The sequence below is a fragment of the Alligator mississippiensis genome, chromosome 4 (genome assembly GCF_030867095.1).
Source record: "Alligator mississippiensis isolate rAllMis1 chromosome 4, rAllMis1, whole genome shotgun sequence".
NCBI lineage: Eukaryota > Metazoa > Chordata > Crocodylia > Alligatoridae > Alligator > Alligator mississippiensis.
In genome coordinates this window covers 23,174,347-23,189,617 of record NC_081827.1, presented here as the reverse complement: position 1 = coordinate 23,189,617, position 15,271 = coordinate 23,174,347, and the positions used below count along the sequence as shown (strand labels likewise).

The 15,271-nt window shown below is 41.4% G+C and overlaps 1 protein-coding gene across 1 annotated transcript in view; it reads right to left on the bottom strand.

The window, feature by feature from the left end:
* The window catches only part of MAGI2 (membrane associated guanylate kinase, WW and PDZ domain containing 2), a 1,249,850-nt gene that overhangs the window by 134,345 nt on the left and 1,100,234 nt on the right, over positions 1 to 15,271 (bottom strand). The window contains exons 11-12 of the mRNA XM_019487511.2: positions 12,602 to 12,633; positions 2,015 to 2,204 (exon numbers count right to left, since the gene is read on the bottom strand). Coding sequence (XP_019343056.1) covers positions 2,015 to 2,204; positions 12,602 to 12,633 — 222 coding nt within the window. The remainder of the gene's footprint in view (positions 1 to 2,014; positions 2,205 to 12,601; positions 12,634 to 15,271) is intronic.

Genomic DNA, 15,271 nt, shown 5'->3' with positions numbered 1-15,271 from the left:
GACCTTAGCGAAGTTATTATAGAAGATCCTGCCTTGGGCAGGGGGTTGGATTCTGGAGGTTCCTTCCAGTCCTACTTCTCTCTGATTCTATGATTCAAAGTGGCCAGATTGGGGCAGTCTGGATGTGTTTAAATCAGTGAATACATAAGTTGATGGAATGAAGAGGGATATTGGGAACAAAGAGCAACATCTGACTCATTAGGGACTGGACTGCGTAATTCCAAAGTCAAAAATATGAGCTACCACTTGAACTAAGGAGCCAGGCTTTTTGAGCAGGGACCTGGAGCACAGACAAAGAGAAGAACCTCTCAAATACCTTCACCAGTGGTTTAAGAATAAAAAATCTACTTCTGTTTATTCTTGTGAATAATTACACTGCATGCTACATACATGTGCAGATCACTGACTACAGATGAAGAGAGAGCTATTTTTGGGGTCCCTGCCATAATCATTCTTTCCATCTTTTTCTACCTCTCCATGAATCTATGCTCAATGTTCTTAATTGGCTTCTTGAGTATTCATTATGTTATAACACTCCATTTCAGGGAAGCACTGAATGGAACATTTTTTACTTAAATAGTAATATAGAGGTCAGCCTGAATGAGACCCAAATAAAGCATTCCCTAGCTTTGAAAGAGTTTACTTTTAGAAGTGAACCTGAAATTTGCAGGCTGCAACTGATTCCAGCATCCACAGCCCAACTGCTATCAGTGAAATGAAAATGGATGTGTGTTGGGGTCATGGGGTATTTTGTGCATTTTTGAACAGCGAATTGAAAGTCATCAAGATGAAAACGACTATATCTAAGCATAAGATGTAACTCTAAAAACAAAACCATTTGATTCACTTTATAAGGTGCACCTCTATCTACTTTCTGTGTGACTTCAGACTAATATAACTCCTGTACATCTATTCCTAAAAGGTTATTAATGAAGCACAAATATATGAGTTAAAAATCTTTCGTTCATGTGAAATAATGGAATACATTATTTAAAAACCTGAAAATGGAAAACACAGAAAAGAAATTTTGAGTGAGGTACTTTCTGTCTTCCATAAGATTCAGGTGTTACCTTTTTGAGGATTTTAGTGCCAAGGAGGGTATAATAGCTAGTGAAAAATCATTGCAAGTAAAAAAAAAATCTGAAGTTTCTTTTCTGAATTTCAGTCTAAGAGTAAAAATAAGAGAAACAATTTATTATTAAATTTGTATCACATTATCAGTTAAGCAGAAAGAAAAATCTCAGATCAATCTACTTTGATGTATACTGTTTTACACTGAGGGTTTTATATTCAGAATAGGGGAGGGAAAATAGGAAGCAAAATAGGAAGCAAAACTTCCTAGTCAACTCTTATGTGTGTAAAATGTAAGCAAATTTAGCCTAAATGCATTGAAATAAAGTTTTGAGCCACTTTAATAGTGCGCACTAATTGGCAGTGTCCACATGAGCATGGATATTTGGTTCCCTGGGGAGAACTAGCAGCAGGACACCTTGCACTGCCACTAGTTGTGCCCTGCATCCTCTGGCGTGCAGCATGTTACCCTGGGGGGGTAGGGGAGCACTGGCCCCAGCAGCCTTACTTGAGGTCCTGGGTGCCTCCTGGGGCTGTAGCAGTGCCAATCCTGCTGCTCAGTGATTGGCCAACAGCCGAAGTGTGGCTCCAGGCGGCCAGGCTCCAGTTTTGAGCAGTGTGCACTCTCGCCATGTGCACAACTCTGCTTTTTTTTTGTGCAGGTTTTTTTGATCCCTGGATATCCAGGGGTCAAACCACATGACCCCACACTGCTCCCTTGCAGCATGGAGAACAGCTGAATATGCAATATGTGGTGCCACAGATGTGTCTGCAGTGTCACATACTGCATGGCCATGCTTGTCTGGACATGGCCATTGAGTTCATATTTATGTTGCTTTAAAAATACAATAGATGTAATTGTGCAAAAATATGCCAGCCTTGACACACACATTGGAAAATGTTTAAAATCATTTTCAGCAGGGTGAACAGGGCTTTCACTTACGCCTACTTTCATAAATAGCTCTTGATTTCTCATATAGCTCATATGGGTCAGGTTTCCTTGGATCAAAGGCCTCTGTTGAATCAGGAAATGAACTCCTGTGAAGGGTGGGTGGAAAGGGAATATTCTGTGGTATCGCTGGAGCAGATAAACTCGTCTGAGGACTGCCTTGGTTCTCCCATCGCTCCATCATCTGTAATGAATATATGAAGAAAATAAAAGATTAAGTATCTTTTCAAAAACCATGACTCTAACGAAAACAGCTTTAGTAAAAACTGTGATAGATATACATTCATTTTATAAAAGTAGCAAATCTCCTTGGTATCCTTTGGGTGAAAATTGCTCTATGCATTATTTTTAAAATGACATAATTAAATGTATTTGTTTAAGAATGGTTATACAAGATTTTTGTTCATCACAAATATCAAAATATGCAACAAATACAGAAACAAAAAAAGCTTTGGGCTGAATCCTATTTCACCTTTATGCACTTAAATGGCATTATCTGTATACGTGTAATTTTTGGTCCTTCTTTGGCTTTTAGAGTCTATTTCCACCTATAGTGAAATAGGATCACCCAGGTATCTGTGTGCATATTTTGCACAAAGTAAAACTGATAAGGAAGCAGGTCCTCATGCCTCGTAGCTGAACAGCTCTGCAGTTAAGGTTCTTGTTGAGGAAGTAAAAGAGCCAGTTTCTGGGTTTCCTTCACCCAGAGAAATTTTGAATTTGTATCTTCTACTTCCTAGCAATATGCTCTAAGCACCAAGCTATGAGCGAGGTATTGGTCAGAGCAGTTTCTAGTTCTCCTCCTGAAGCTGACCCACTGGACAGCCGCAAGGGGAAGATATGTGAGGCCAGGAGGATTAGCAAACCAGAGAGGGTACTGGCTCACTACTCTCTAAGGATGGGGGCCTTGGGTACTGGCCCACTGCCTGCAATGAGTTTTATTGATTTTTTCATTTACTAATCATTGGATAAAAAGGAGAAACAGCAATGGGGTAACTTCCATCCACTGGGGGCACAGCCATGGCCAGACCCCAAGCTTGTGTTCTTCACTGGACCATAGTCTTGGCTTGCTCTTTTTCTTCTGAGCCATGGCATGGTAGTTACAGCACTTTGTTGGAAGTGGGAGATACAGCTTCAAACTCCCTTAAGGGAAAGAGGTCTAGAACTTGGGTTTCCCACTTCTTGGGCAAGTGCTCGCACCACTAGGTTGTTGAGCTCCACATAGCAAGATCCTTGTCTGACATGATCAAACAGTTGCCAGTCATAGTTTCTCTGACTGAAGTTCTGGGGACTTCCATGGCACTACCCACCTACATGAGCAATCTTATTCTCACCCAGAGCCTATATAGCCAGATTGCAGGCTCCTGAGCAAGTGCAGAAGGGGAGCATAGGACAACTGTAATGATGTAAATGAAACTGAATCAAAATTCTGTGTAAATGCCACATGTTGCACTTACATAGCTCTGCAAGTGCTACTTAGGTGCATAAAGATGGATTTGGCCTTTTCGGTCTCTCTAAATGATTTAAATTACTCATCACGTATATCCACATCTCCCTACATTGAATGTGCATTGTCCCTCAAACTGCTGGGAAATCCCAGGAAATGCTGGAGGGCTAACAAATTCAGGCAGTGGAGCCCAAATGGACAGGCAGTTTCTTTTGAATTTGAGGACTCTCTGCTAGAGACTACCTGCCAGAAATGCCTCTTTTTTGAGGTAGGGACAAAAAGTGACTTTTTCACAGAGAGAGAGAGAGAAAAAAACTCTCAGAGTACCAGAAAATAGGAAAATTTAAAGGTGAGAAAGGCATAGATAATTGTAATGACATCAGAATCAAAGTAAAAAAATTTGCATCTTTTAGATGAAAACCAGCTAAATTAGTTGCTTGGGACATATTGATTACATGGACATCTGGTTAAAGATTCAATTCAAATTATAAACCTGAAAAGAATTCTGTGCCCTCCCTGCCTGCCTGGAGTTGATACAAGCAGTATCATTTATTTTGATTTATTCTCTCTATTACCTCAAATTTTATTTGGACAGAAGTAGACAGAGTTTATCCTTCATCTGAAATCTTGCTGGTCAAGTTGTTAAATTCTTCCAGAGTGTTTAGAAAAGATGGAAATGCACAGGAGCGTGTCAACCAAATGTTGAAAGTATCACAGTTTGTGGTTCTTCAGGGAGCCTCCTCTGTGGCTTCAAAACCACATAAAGCAGGAGGGACGACCATATGGTACCCTGTGGCATCTGACACAAGATGTGGGTTTTACCTTCTGGGATCTCTATGGATACGTTTGCCCTACACTGTTTTATTTAAAGCAAATTGCATTAAGAAACACATTTGAACCATCAGATCTAGACAAAGCACAAATATTTGCTCCAGGATACAAATGTCTTGATTTTAGCTTAAGGGTCAGCATGCAGCAAACTGTGAAGTTTCCAGACTAGCATGTGCTAGTCCATCATCTGAATTCACTCAATCAGTAGATTCAGTCAGATAGAAAACAAAAATCTAACCCAGGTGAGCCCTAAGAAATCAAATGAATTGCTCAAGTACAGCTCCACCTATTTCTGCTGGGACTGAAGTTGTGGTAGCTCTTCCTTTCTGGGAATAGTGTAAAAAAAAACAAACAAACTGATTGAAGTTATACAATGTGTAATTTACCCAGTGATATTTTCTTCTTCTTTCAAGGCCTCCCTTTTCTCAAAAAATGTATGGCTAAATAGGTGGGGTTTGCTATGTGTCTTTATGGTCAGAAACATCTGACATTTTCCTGTTAAGTATGTTGGGAATAATATTTCAGAGTTGAGAAACATTCCACCCGAGCAAGTCTAGTAACCATGAACTTTCCATGAATTTACCCTGTTCTTTTTTTCAATCTGGCTAAGCTATCTGAGAAGAATATAAGAAGTGCCATATTGGGCAGATTAATGGCCCATTTAGCCCAATATCCTGTGTACGACAGTGGCAGGAGTGGATGCTACACCTGGAGAGCACTGAATCAGATATCTCCAGATGATTCATCCCCTATTCAATACCTTCCCTGACATTTATCATTTATTGGGTTAGAGATGTCAGAGGGGCTTGTGCATCTCAGGTGATCACTAATATCTATGATACTTAAACATTCACAGGATCCAACCCTTGGATTAAGTAAAGCTGCAAGTATTTACTCCTACTGAAGACCTTCCATGTAGCGAACTGATCCTTTTCACGTAGCAGCTCCAAAGTTAAAGTGCATTGGAAAATATGAAAAGGGACGAATAAAAATAATTTCTTGCTGGAGGTAGAAGCTCATTAGTTGCATACAACATGGGAGTAAGACCCATGGGATGATCAATCAAAAGGTGATAACGGTGTGATGTGGCTATGAAAAAGGAAAATGCCATCCTAAGACACATCAAGACAAGGTATTTCCATCAAAGACAGGGAAGTATTGATGCTACAGTTCTGTTCATCTATGATAAAAAAAGATTCATTTAAACTGGAACAGGTAGAGAAAAAGGGCCCTAGAATGATTAGAAGAATTGAGAGCCTATCTTTTGAGACAAGGTTAAAAGAGCTTTGATTCTGTATCCTAACAGAGCAATGCCTGTTAGGATAAATATATCAGGAAGGTAAAGACCAGTGAAGAAGAGGAGGTATACAGAATGGTTTTCAGCCTGGTTATTGGAGTATTACATTTAGTTCTGCATTCTTTGGAGAATCAAAAAAAGGAACAGAAATCAAGGAAACCAAACATGTTATGAGTATGAAGCAGAAATACATTGAGACACCCAAATACCTTTTCCCAGCTACATAAGTATCATTACTTGGCATCTGCCAATTCTACTCCCTATACAGTGTGGATGCATGTGTCACATGGCTACTGAACATGCACAGTAGACATCACACTAACAAGCTGGTAATTTCTCCTTATAAGTATACAGAGTGTAAGTCCCCCAAAAAGTGAGGAGGAAGATGACAATCATCCCATGTTTTAACCCCAGCAGCTGTGTGGCTAGGACACTTACCCAAGAAGTGGGAGTGCTCAGATTTTTAAGGCACTCTTTTTTAGAGAAGTTTTAAACCTAATATCTCCAACTTCCCAGAACAATGCTCTCACCATCACTCAGGCTTTATCCAGTTTCCTCCTTGAAGCCAAGCCACTGCACTGAGCCTTTAGTATTTAATGCATCCAGCAGTGGGGAAGGCTATGTTCCATCAGGAGCTTGAAGCCAGCATCTGCTCCCTTTGAGAGAGCATCGATCTCACTGAGCCACACACCTTATAACTGCATTACTTCATCCTGGCCCTACATATCCCCTTCTCTTAAGATCGTAGGGAAGTAGGACCCTCATGAGGTCATCTAATCCAGTTCCCTGCTCAAGGCAGGATCATCCCAGGTCATATCATTTCAGTGAAGTGTCTGTCTTACCTACTTTTGAAAATACCCAGGATTGGAGATTACTCAATTTACCTAGGTTTCACTGCTTAACAAGTTTCATAGTCAATCACAGTTGTTTTGGCCTTTTCTAATGAGTCATGTTTTCTGGGCCTCTAATCATTTTCTGCAGGACCCGTGATAATTTGTCCACATCTGAGCCCAAAACTGGACACAATACTCTAGATAAGATCTTATCAGAGCCAAATAAAGTAGAATCCAGTGAAGTGATTCTTCAACTCTTTATGCTGTTGGCGGGTTTTGAGGGTTTTTTTGCAATAAAAATGCACTGCTGGCTTATATTCAGCCTATGTTACTGCCAAATTGTTCTCTGCAGTATTGCAACTTAGTCAATTATTCCCTACTTTGTATTTGCTGTAGTGATTCCGTTCTAAGTGCAGGACTTTGCATTTGTCTTAGCTGAATTCTATCTGATTGATTTTGTACCATTTGTCCAGTTTATCCAGGTCATTCTGGATCCTAGTTCTACTTCCACAGTGTCTGCAATTTTACCCAACTTGATATTATCCACAAATTTGCTAACCATGCACATGATCACATCTTTCAAATTATTAATGTGGGGCAGTTTCAAACTGAGTTCTGGAGAAGGGTGTAAACCCAGTATTTCTCAACCCATGGCTGATGGGCTGCATGCAGCCCAATCAACACAGTGCTGCAGTCCATGTGACATCCAGTTGAAACATTTTAAAATGAATACACAGGAAGTAAGCTGTGTGGGGATGGCCTATATAACACATTGAGAGCTGCAGGTGTGACCCACTATGGCAAATAGGTTGAGAACCACTGGTCTAACCCAGGGCCGGGCAATTATTTCAGGTGGAGGATCGCTTACCAAATTTTGGCACTCCATCAAGGGCTGCATGGGTAGCCCCACCTCTTAACAGATGCCCTGCCCCCTGGTCACCATCTTGGGATCAGAAGTCCTACCCCTAACCCCTGATTGTTGCCACCAGAAGTCCTTCCCCTTACCCCCCAGAATTACTCCTTGGCAAGGGGGTTTGCCATCTCTGAACCAGAAAAAGACCAAATTATATTAAAAATGTCAAACATGGAATACAACATTTATTAATTTCATCTCGAAAAATATTTTTTTCCTGATTGACATGTGTTTGTGTAGTGTACATAGAGGTGACTGTATATAATAGCTTAAAATGAAGTCTGACACTTTCATATTGTGGGAGGGTGTGGGTGGGAGTGTGGGTATACATTTGTGGGTATGTGGAGGGGGTGTGTGTGTGTAATTTGTGGAGTGGTGGATAGGTGCAGGGGATGTGGGTGTGGGTGGGTATGGGTTTTCTGGGGGGCTCTGTGTGGGGGGAGGGTGGCTGGGAAGGGTTGTGGCTTGTGTGGAAGGGGAGGGTTTGCCCACAGACCCTCTCCCTCCCTCCCCACGGCATGCAGAGACCCCTCCAATGCTCCTGCAAGGCCAGGCCCATTGCTTCTGCTGCCCTGCTCTGGGCCCTGCCGGTGCTAGCCCCAGCACACTGGCACGGGCCTCATGCTCCCACCCAGCTGTCACTGCACTCTGCATGCCTGCTCGCTGCCTCTTCTCCCTGCTTTGCCCCCCCAGCCCAGCCGCCAACCACTCCAGCACTACGGCTGTGTGAAACGTTGGTAGCTGATTCAATTTGGAGGAGATTCAGCCCGATTTAGGGACGAAATCTCCAACTGTGAGTCGAAAGGGGCATTGGGGAGGGGGAGATTGGGGCAGGCTCTGGGACAAGCTGCCCAGCCGGGGAAGGAGGGGCTCGTTACTCGGGCAGGGGGGTGAGGTGTGCAGGATGTGGGTGTGGCAGTGCTGGGAGCAGGGGCTCTGCCCTGGTGCTGCTGGAAGTGAGCCGCACCTGCATTGCACCCCCACCTCCCGTGCTGGTTGGGCAAGGCAGCAGGGCAGAGCCTCCATGGCTCCCCCCACTGGGGCAGAGGTAAGCACAGCCTGGGGATCCATGGAGAGCCCTCATGGATGTGCTGCCTGGCCCCTTCCCCCACCTCGCCCCAGTCTCCTGGCACTTAAAAAAAAAAAAGCCCTATACTCACCGGCTTCAGGAACAGTGATCAGGGGCCTCTGGGCACTTGTGGCAGAGCCCCTCTGCACAGCGCAGGGCATTGGGGATTGCCCTTCCTGCCTGGCACCTGCATGGCAGCTGCCCCATGTCGCAGGTGCACTGTGGCTTGGCAGGGCACTGCACGCTGTCTGGGAACTGAGGTTGATCCACCCATCAGCTGGAGATCTCGGTTCGATTCTCCAGCTCTCTGATCATTCCTCCAGCTCTTGCTGGGGGGTGCGGTCCCTGGATCTGTGTGTGGGGTTTTAGTAGGCTGCTGCTGCCAGCTGGGGAAATAGCCCAGAGCTGCCACCATCCCCAGCTAGCAGTGGCAGCCTGCTGTCATCACGCATCATCTGGGAGCCTGGCTTCCCTGGGAAGAGCTGGGGGAAAGATCAGGAAGCTGGGGAATCAAACCAGGAACTGGGGGAATGTTTAGGGACCTCCTGGTTCAAGCCTGCAGCTTGACTCCCCAGCCCTTGGTTCAATTCCCCAGCTCTCTGTTCAATTCCTCAGCCCCCAGTTTAATTCACCTGGGAGCTGGGGTGGCTCCACATGTCAGCTGGAGCCTGGCAGTGCTCAGCCTCAGCAGCCCAGGCTCCTGGAACATAGTGGACTTGCTGCTGCTTAGTTCTGCTGCCAGCTCCCCCTGGGTCCTACTGTCCCTGGCTGCTATCATCCTTGACAGGAAGCCAGAGACAGATAAATATTAATTTTCTAATATTTTTAGGGGCCTGACTGGGGCTGAATAGAATGGCCTGCTGGGCTGGATCTGACCCATGGGCTGTATTTTGCCCATCCCTGGTCTAACCTATGGCCTGGTGGTTTGAGCACTTTACCTGTAAGTCAGAAAACAGCAAGTTCAAACCTTTTCTCCATCAGAGAAATCTAGAGCCTTGGTTTCCTGCTTCAGAGCCCTAACTATTCATCTGCTGGGACTAAAAACTGGGAGGGCCTTCTCCTTCCTCTGCTACCTGTCTTAGCTAGTCAGCTATTGGGGGCTAAAAAATGGGAAGGCCAAATTGCTCTAACTCCTGCTAGTTGTGAGCTTCTCCCTGTGCATATATACACATATGGAGCTGCATCACTGCCCAGACAGTGCACAGCTTACTATTTATGCTCAGTAGCTGTGTGGATGTTTATATCTAGACAGATAAGATTCTGCATTCATCTGTACTGATGCAGCTCAACTGATATATCTACATCAGCTTGTGTCCTTACTGTAAACTGTGCATAAGTTCCAAAATACCACTTACATGGCTGGCAAACTGTCCGTCCAGTGCATAAAGTATATTGGAATTCTGTCCAAAGACCTTGATCTATCTAAAACCTAATTTATTTATGCTTTTTAAAAAAATAACCAGAGAAACAAAGCACTAGTTTTCAAATGAGAAACCAGATAGAAATAAAATGGACTTAATAGAAGGCTATGGGAAGGGAAGGAACATAAGTATCTCTGAAAAGCAAAGTATTAAAGAACTGCATTTTCAAGCTTTGCTCTCTCATGAGAAAGGAAATAAACTAGTTTATTGATTAGTGTAGGCATTATTGGGTCTCAGGACAGTAACTATCCCACCAGTGGTCAAAATTGTTGCTTGCTGGTTAGCTATGAATAGCTGTGCCTGAGGCTACAGATTAAGCACAGTCTATTTACTTTGGATATATTATTACAATAGACAGCCACACAAAGTGTTGGATACAAGGAGGATTATATATTCACAAATATTAATTAACTTAATTTTGATGGATTTGTTTCAGATGATTATTTAATAAGAACTGCAGCCAATCTGACTATAAGAGTCTTTATTTGTGACCTGGCATTATAATGCCTTAATTTTCAAGATACTATACAAGCATGTAACTAATTAATATTTTACCTAGCAAGGTAAAATATTAATGATGAATCAAGGAAATTGATTTGGATCACTATTTACACTTGTGCACTTCTGAGCCTCATCTCCTCCTAAAATCAACTTCTCTCCAAAGTAATTGTTTTGGAAGCAGATAAGGGAACTTGCTCCTAAAAGAGCTTGCATAAGAAGTTTCAGTCAAGACAATCCTTGTTACTCATACTATTCAGATCGATGGACAAACTTGTGTGTTACAATAATGTGGCAGGTCAGCATATTACATTCAAATCATCACAAGCTGGTCTTGTATCAAATCTTCATCTATTCCTAAAGATATTTTATGAACTTTGGATCATGGAATATTAATGGAGTTTTAACATTTCCAATCTCACAAAAGACAAGGTTGTCCAGACAGTAGGGGCAGGTTTCTAGGGATGCCTCCACTTTGGATGTACATTTTTTCTTATGCCTACACTTGGGCATCTGGAAATGCTCAGAAGAGATCCAGCTTCATCATTTGTGTATCTAGGTCCTGTCTAAGCTGTGTTTAAATCCAGAATGGGAGACATGGAGTCTGGTTTCTGCTCCCAGGATTATTTATTTATTTTTTAATCCAGTGACTGCCTGTGATAAAATATATAGAGTCCTGGGAACAGACACTGGAACTCAGATGTTTTCAGCCAGGGGAGAGCTCTCCTCCCTGGACTACAAACCCAAGCTCCCCCTTGCTTGCTCTCTTCTTAACCCCATGCCTCTTGCACTCAAAGCTGCCCATTTGTACAGCTTGAACAGAAGTGGTAGGCAAGATGTTCCATCATTCTCTCACCTGGTGGTGCCTGATAGCTAGAGTACACTCTTAGGAACTGTAGATGTGGACTTGAATCACTCCAGGCTGAGGAGGGCATAACACCCAAATCTTATATCTCCTGGGGAGTGCTCTAACTGTTAGGTCATTGTGAACAAAGTGAATACACCATGTAGTTAAGTTCCTTTTAGTGGAAGTGGGATTAGGCTTTTTGCACCCTCAATGAATGGAGTTGTCTAAAGTACAGCCCGCATCAGGTGCCTAAGCTCTGGAGAGGGAAGGAGCTCAAAAACCTTCCTGTACTGCCTACCACTAGACACTCAAGGATTACTGGGTCATCCTTGGAGACACCTGCTTCTACCATTTCTCAGTGTTGTGTGCCTATGTAGTTACATGTGGTCAAAAATCACACTGCAAAGGCACCGAAGCTTCCCTGTTGAATGTATAAGGATCTAGGCACCTAAGCCAAGTCAAATTACATTGCCTACTAGGGAAGGTGTCTAAGTTTTAGGCATTCCAAGGCCTAAGTTTTGATGTCTGTATGATCAATTGGATCTGTCTCATAGTTACACTCCCCCAAAGCAGAACTGTGAACCAGTAAACTTTTTAAAAGAACACTTGCTCTTTGTACTGAAAGCTGTATTCAAGTTGTATTTGAGATGGTATGCTCAGAGTAAGGGCTCAGGATCCCATTTTGATATGCTCTGCACATACCTACATTAAGCGAAAACAACAGTCCTGAAGAGCATACAATCCAAAGAGATAAACCAGAGAGACGACAGACAGAATCTAAAATTTAAAAGTATTTTTTGTACTGGGAATGTTATAAAAAAAATGATATGGGAGAAAAACTGGGCACTAACAAAATACAATTTTTCCTTGAAGGCATCTCTCCCCTTAGGTTTGCAATAAGTCATTGCATAAGCAGTAGTACAGAAAAGCATATTCACTCTATTGCACATTCTCAAAGCTGGTTATTATGATACATTTTCCTCTAGGAGATTACTTTACTATCACACGTATCATTAAGATCAACTAAAAAAGAGATATTGGGTTCTAATAATTGATAGTCCTTACTTAAAAATTCAAAGGAAACTACTGCTTTTACATTTGTGTGGTGACATAGCCTTGATGGGAAAAACTCATGCAGCTTTGTTAATTAAATATTTGATGTTGATAGATTTATGGGAAAGAATGCACTTAAAAATAGAAAAAGTACATACCATGGGGGATAGGGGAGGGGGCTTAAATATAATAATCTATAGTTATTATATGCAATAATACTTGTTTTACAGGGCATAAGAGTCAACCAGCAAAGAACAATCGAATGTAATAATAGTTATGGCAGGTAAATAAGATAAAAGCCTAAAGAACTTTGCTTTATAATGACAGTAAACATATGGATTTAAATTAGTATAATTTTAAAAGAAAACTTACAGGCTTTGGAGTTTTCCATGGAGAAAAGAAACCTGAAATACAGAAAATAATATTAACAGATCTTTCTATTATATCATTACATATTATGGTGCAGAAACATCAAGGTCTATTCTTCTCTCTTTATGCAGGCAATAATTTATATTAACACTGAGAGAATTACATAAACATGTCCTGATGGAAGTAGTTTCAATTAAAGTAAGTTCTAAGAAAGCAATTTAGATAGAGTGAATAGGAATTTTGCCATGATCTTCAGAGGTTTTAACATCAGTTTTGGATTGACAAAACTTCAATCCAATGCCTACTGAAATAAATGAAATATTCAAGTAATCTTAGTGCCCCCCTAAACATTATATATATTGTGAAATTACCTTGTTAATTGCACAATGAATTTAGATGGCTACTCATGCAAATTAACTATTGCCCCTTAAAAAGGTCCAACCTGCTATAAACTAGCTGCCAATTCACATTTTTTGCCAAAACAAAGTCAAGAGAGGTTCCAATAATTCAAGTATAAAGAAACAACAAAGAAAAACTTCTAATTAAGCTATAGGCATATAAAGATACACCTAAACACTTATATTTTGGGAGACTATGTTTTGTTTTTACACAAATGCAAGTTGCTGATGAGGTGTTAGCACTTATTTTTAGACGGTTATTCATTTTTCTGTTTTTTGCCTTGTCACTTCATTTGATGAGGAGCTACAACTTTATTTATGACTTATACATGTAAAATATATGACTTATATATGTAAACTCCAGGTGTGTCCTCATCATAAAATTAGGTCACTTGAATGTTGAAACACCATTAATATCTTTTAATTTGGGCAGGCCTTTAACAGGTGGGATTGAGCTTTGGGAGATTTGGGGGATTTGTTTTCTTATTTTATCTGTTTTATGACTTTTTATTGTCAAAAGCCATGAGCCTTTTTGGGGAGGATGGCACAGAAATCAAATCAATCAAATCAACTGTTTTATATGTAGATCCATGTGGAAAATAATTTCAGCTAAATAAATTGCGTAGACAAAAAAGAGAAGAATTTCAAAGGATAGAAAGTCAGTTTTTCATAAATCATTGTTTCAGGCACATATATACAAAAGTTTGTGTCCATAATTGAATTGTTGGTGAAAATCTGAGTACCTGCATTTCTAATTCTGTGTTAACAGATTAAAATCTGGTAGTCTGAGGCACAGTTCATTTTTTGGGGACAAACTAAGTACTTCATACTCTAAAGAATGTTATTGGGATAGTACAAGGAAATATTTTATCAATAAGAAAAATAAGATAGGGTTACCTCTACACTTGGTACTTAAACCCTCCAGAGACTGCTATAGGTAAGATAAAATTCAGTTAGGAAGCACCTGAATCTGTGGCAGGACATCATTAGTTGACTGGCATCTGTTATTTCAATTACTGCAAATTAGCAGTGTTTTTTCAAGGTGATTCTACTGTGAAAAGGAATTCTGTTAAGAGATTGTGTTTCCTGACCCTTTACAGTCTCCACATAAAAAACTGCTGCATTGAAAAGTGAAAAGACTTTTTTTCTCCTCTGCACACTGATGCTGCGATACAAAAGTCAAACTGTATAATTTGGCTGTAACATCACCTCCAATTTAAAGAATCTTTAACTGAAACTTGCCAAGAAATTCTTTAGCTAATATACCAAAAAAGAGTCCTGCACGACCTACCTGTTTAACGACCGCGCGGACTTACAACCAGCTCTCCGAGCAGTCGGTATTGTACAAAACGTATTGTGGAAACAGCAGCGCGGCGTCTCAAGCTAAGGCACGCAGTATCAAGGGGCGGCTCCTCGCTTATCGACCAATTCGCTTAACGACCTAGTCGCAGGAACGGAACTTGGTCGTTAAGTGAGGAGTGCCTGTACAAAAGTATCAAGCATTTTACACCTAATTCTATAGTGATTTGGTGCTTTTGAAATATCTAGACAGAAAACATTTGCGCTGGTGCAGCTCTCCTGACTGACTTATCTTCAGTGGAAATTACATCAGCATGATTTACCCCATACCCTTTTAGGCCTAGATCCTATTTTGCTTTTAAGATATCTGAAACGTCCCATATATAATTTTCACGAACCTAAAAGCAACCCTATTTCACCATGTGCAAAAGCTCAAATTTAGCTAAGATATCTATATTCCTTATGCATCTCCATTTTAGCCAGAAAGGTTCCCTGTGTTCCTATTCTTGGCTCCTAAGTGATCCAGGATGGGCAGTGGTGTAGCACAATGAACTGAGCTTGAGCACATCCAGCCTGCAACCTTCCTTATTGTCAAAGCCAGCAGGGTCATTCTCAGCTTTTGTCTCAGGGTTTCTTGTGAGCAGCTACTGAAGCAAGCCCAGAACAACCCCAGATGTACTTCTGCCTTTGCAGTAGATGGGAGGGGCATGGACCTGCTGCCATCACAGGGTAGGTAAGCCCTGAGATATCTGTCTTCATTGTGATCCAGTTCTGTCTGAGAAGTCACACAATTTTGTTAATGTGCCCAAAGGCTTAGTGGAAGAAACAGGTCATGGGCCCCTCATCCTATCCTACATAAATGCCAAGGTCCAGTTTCAAAATCAACATGCAATTAAGCTATGGAATCAAACATCACAGGATGCCATTAAGGTAAAAAAGGCATGATTTAATAACGCATCAATCAACAAGAATATCC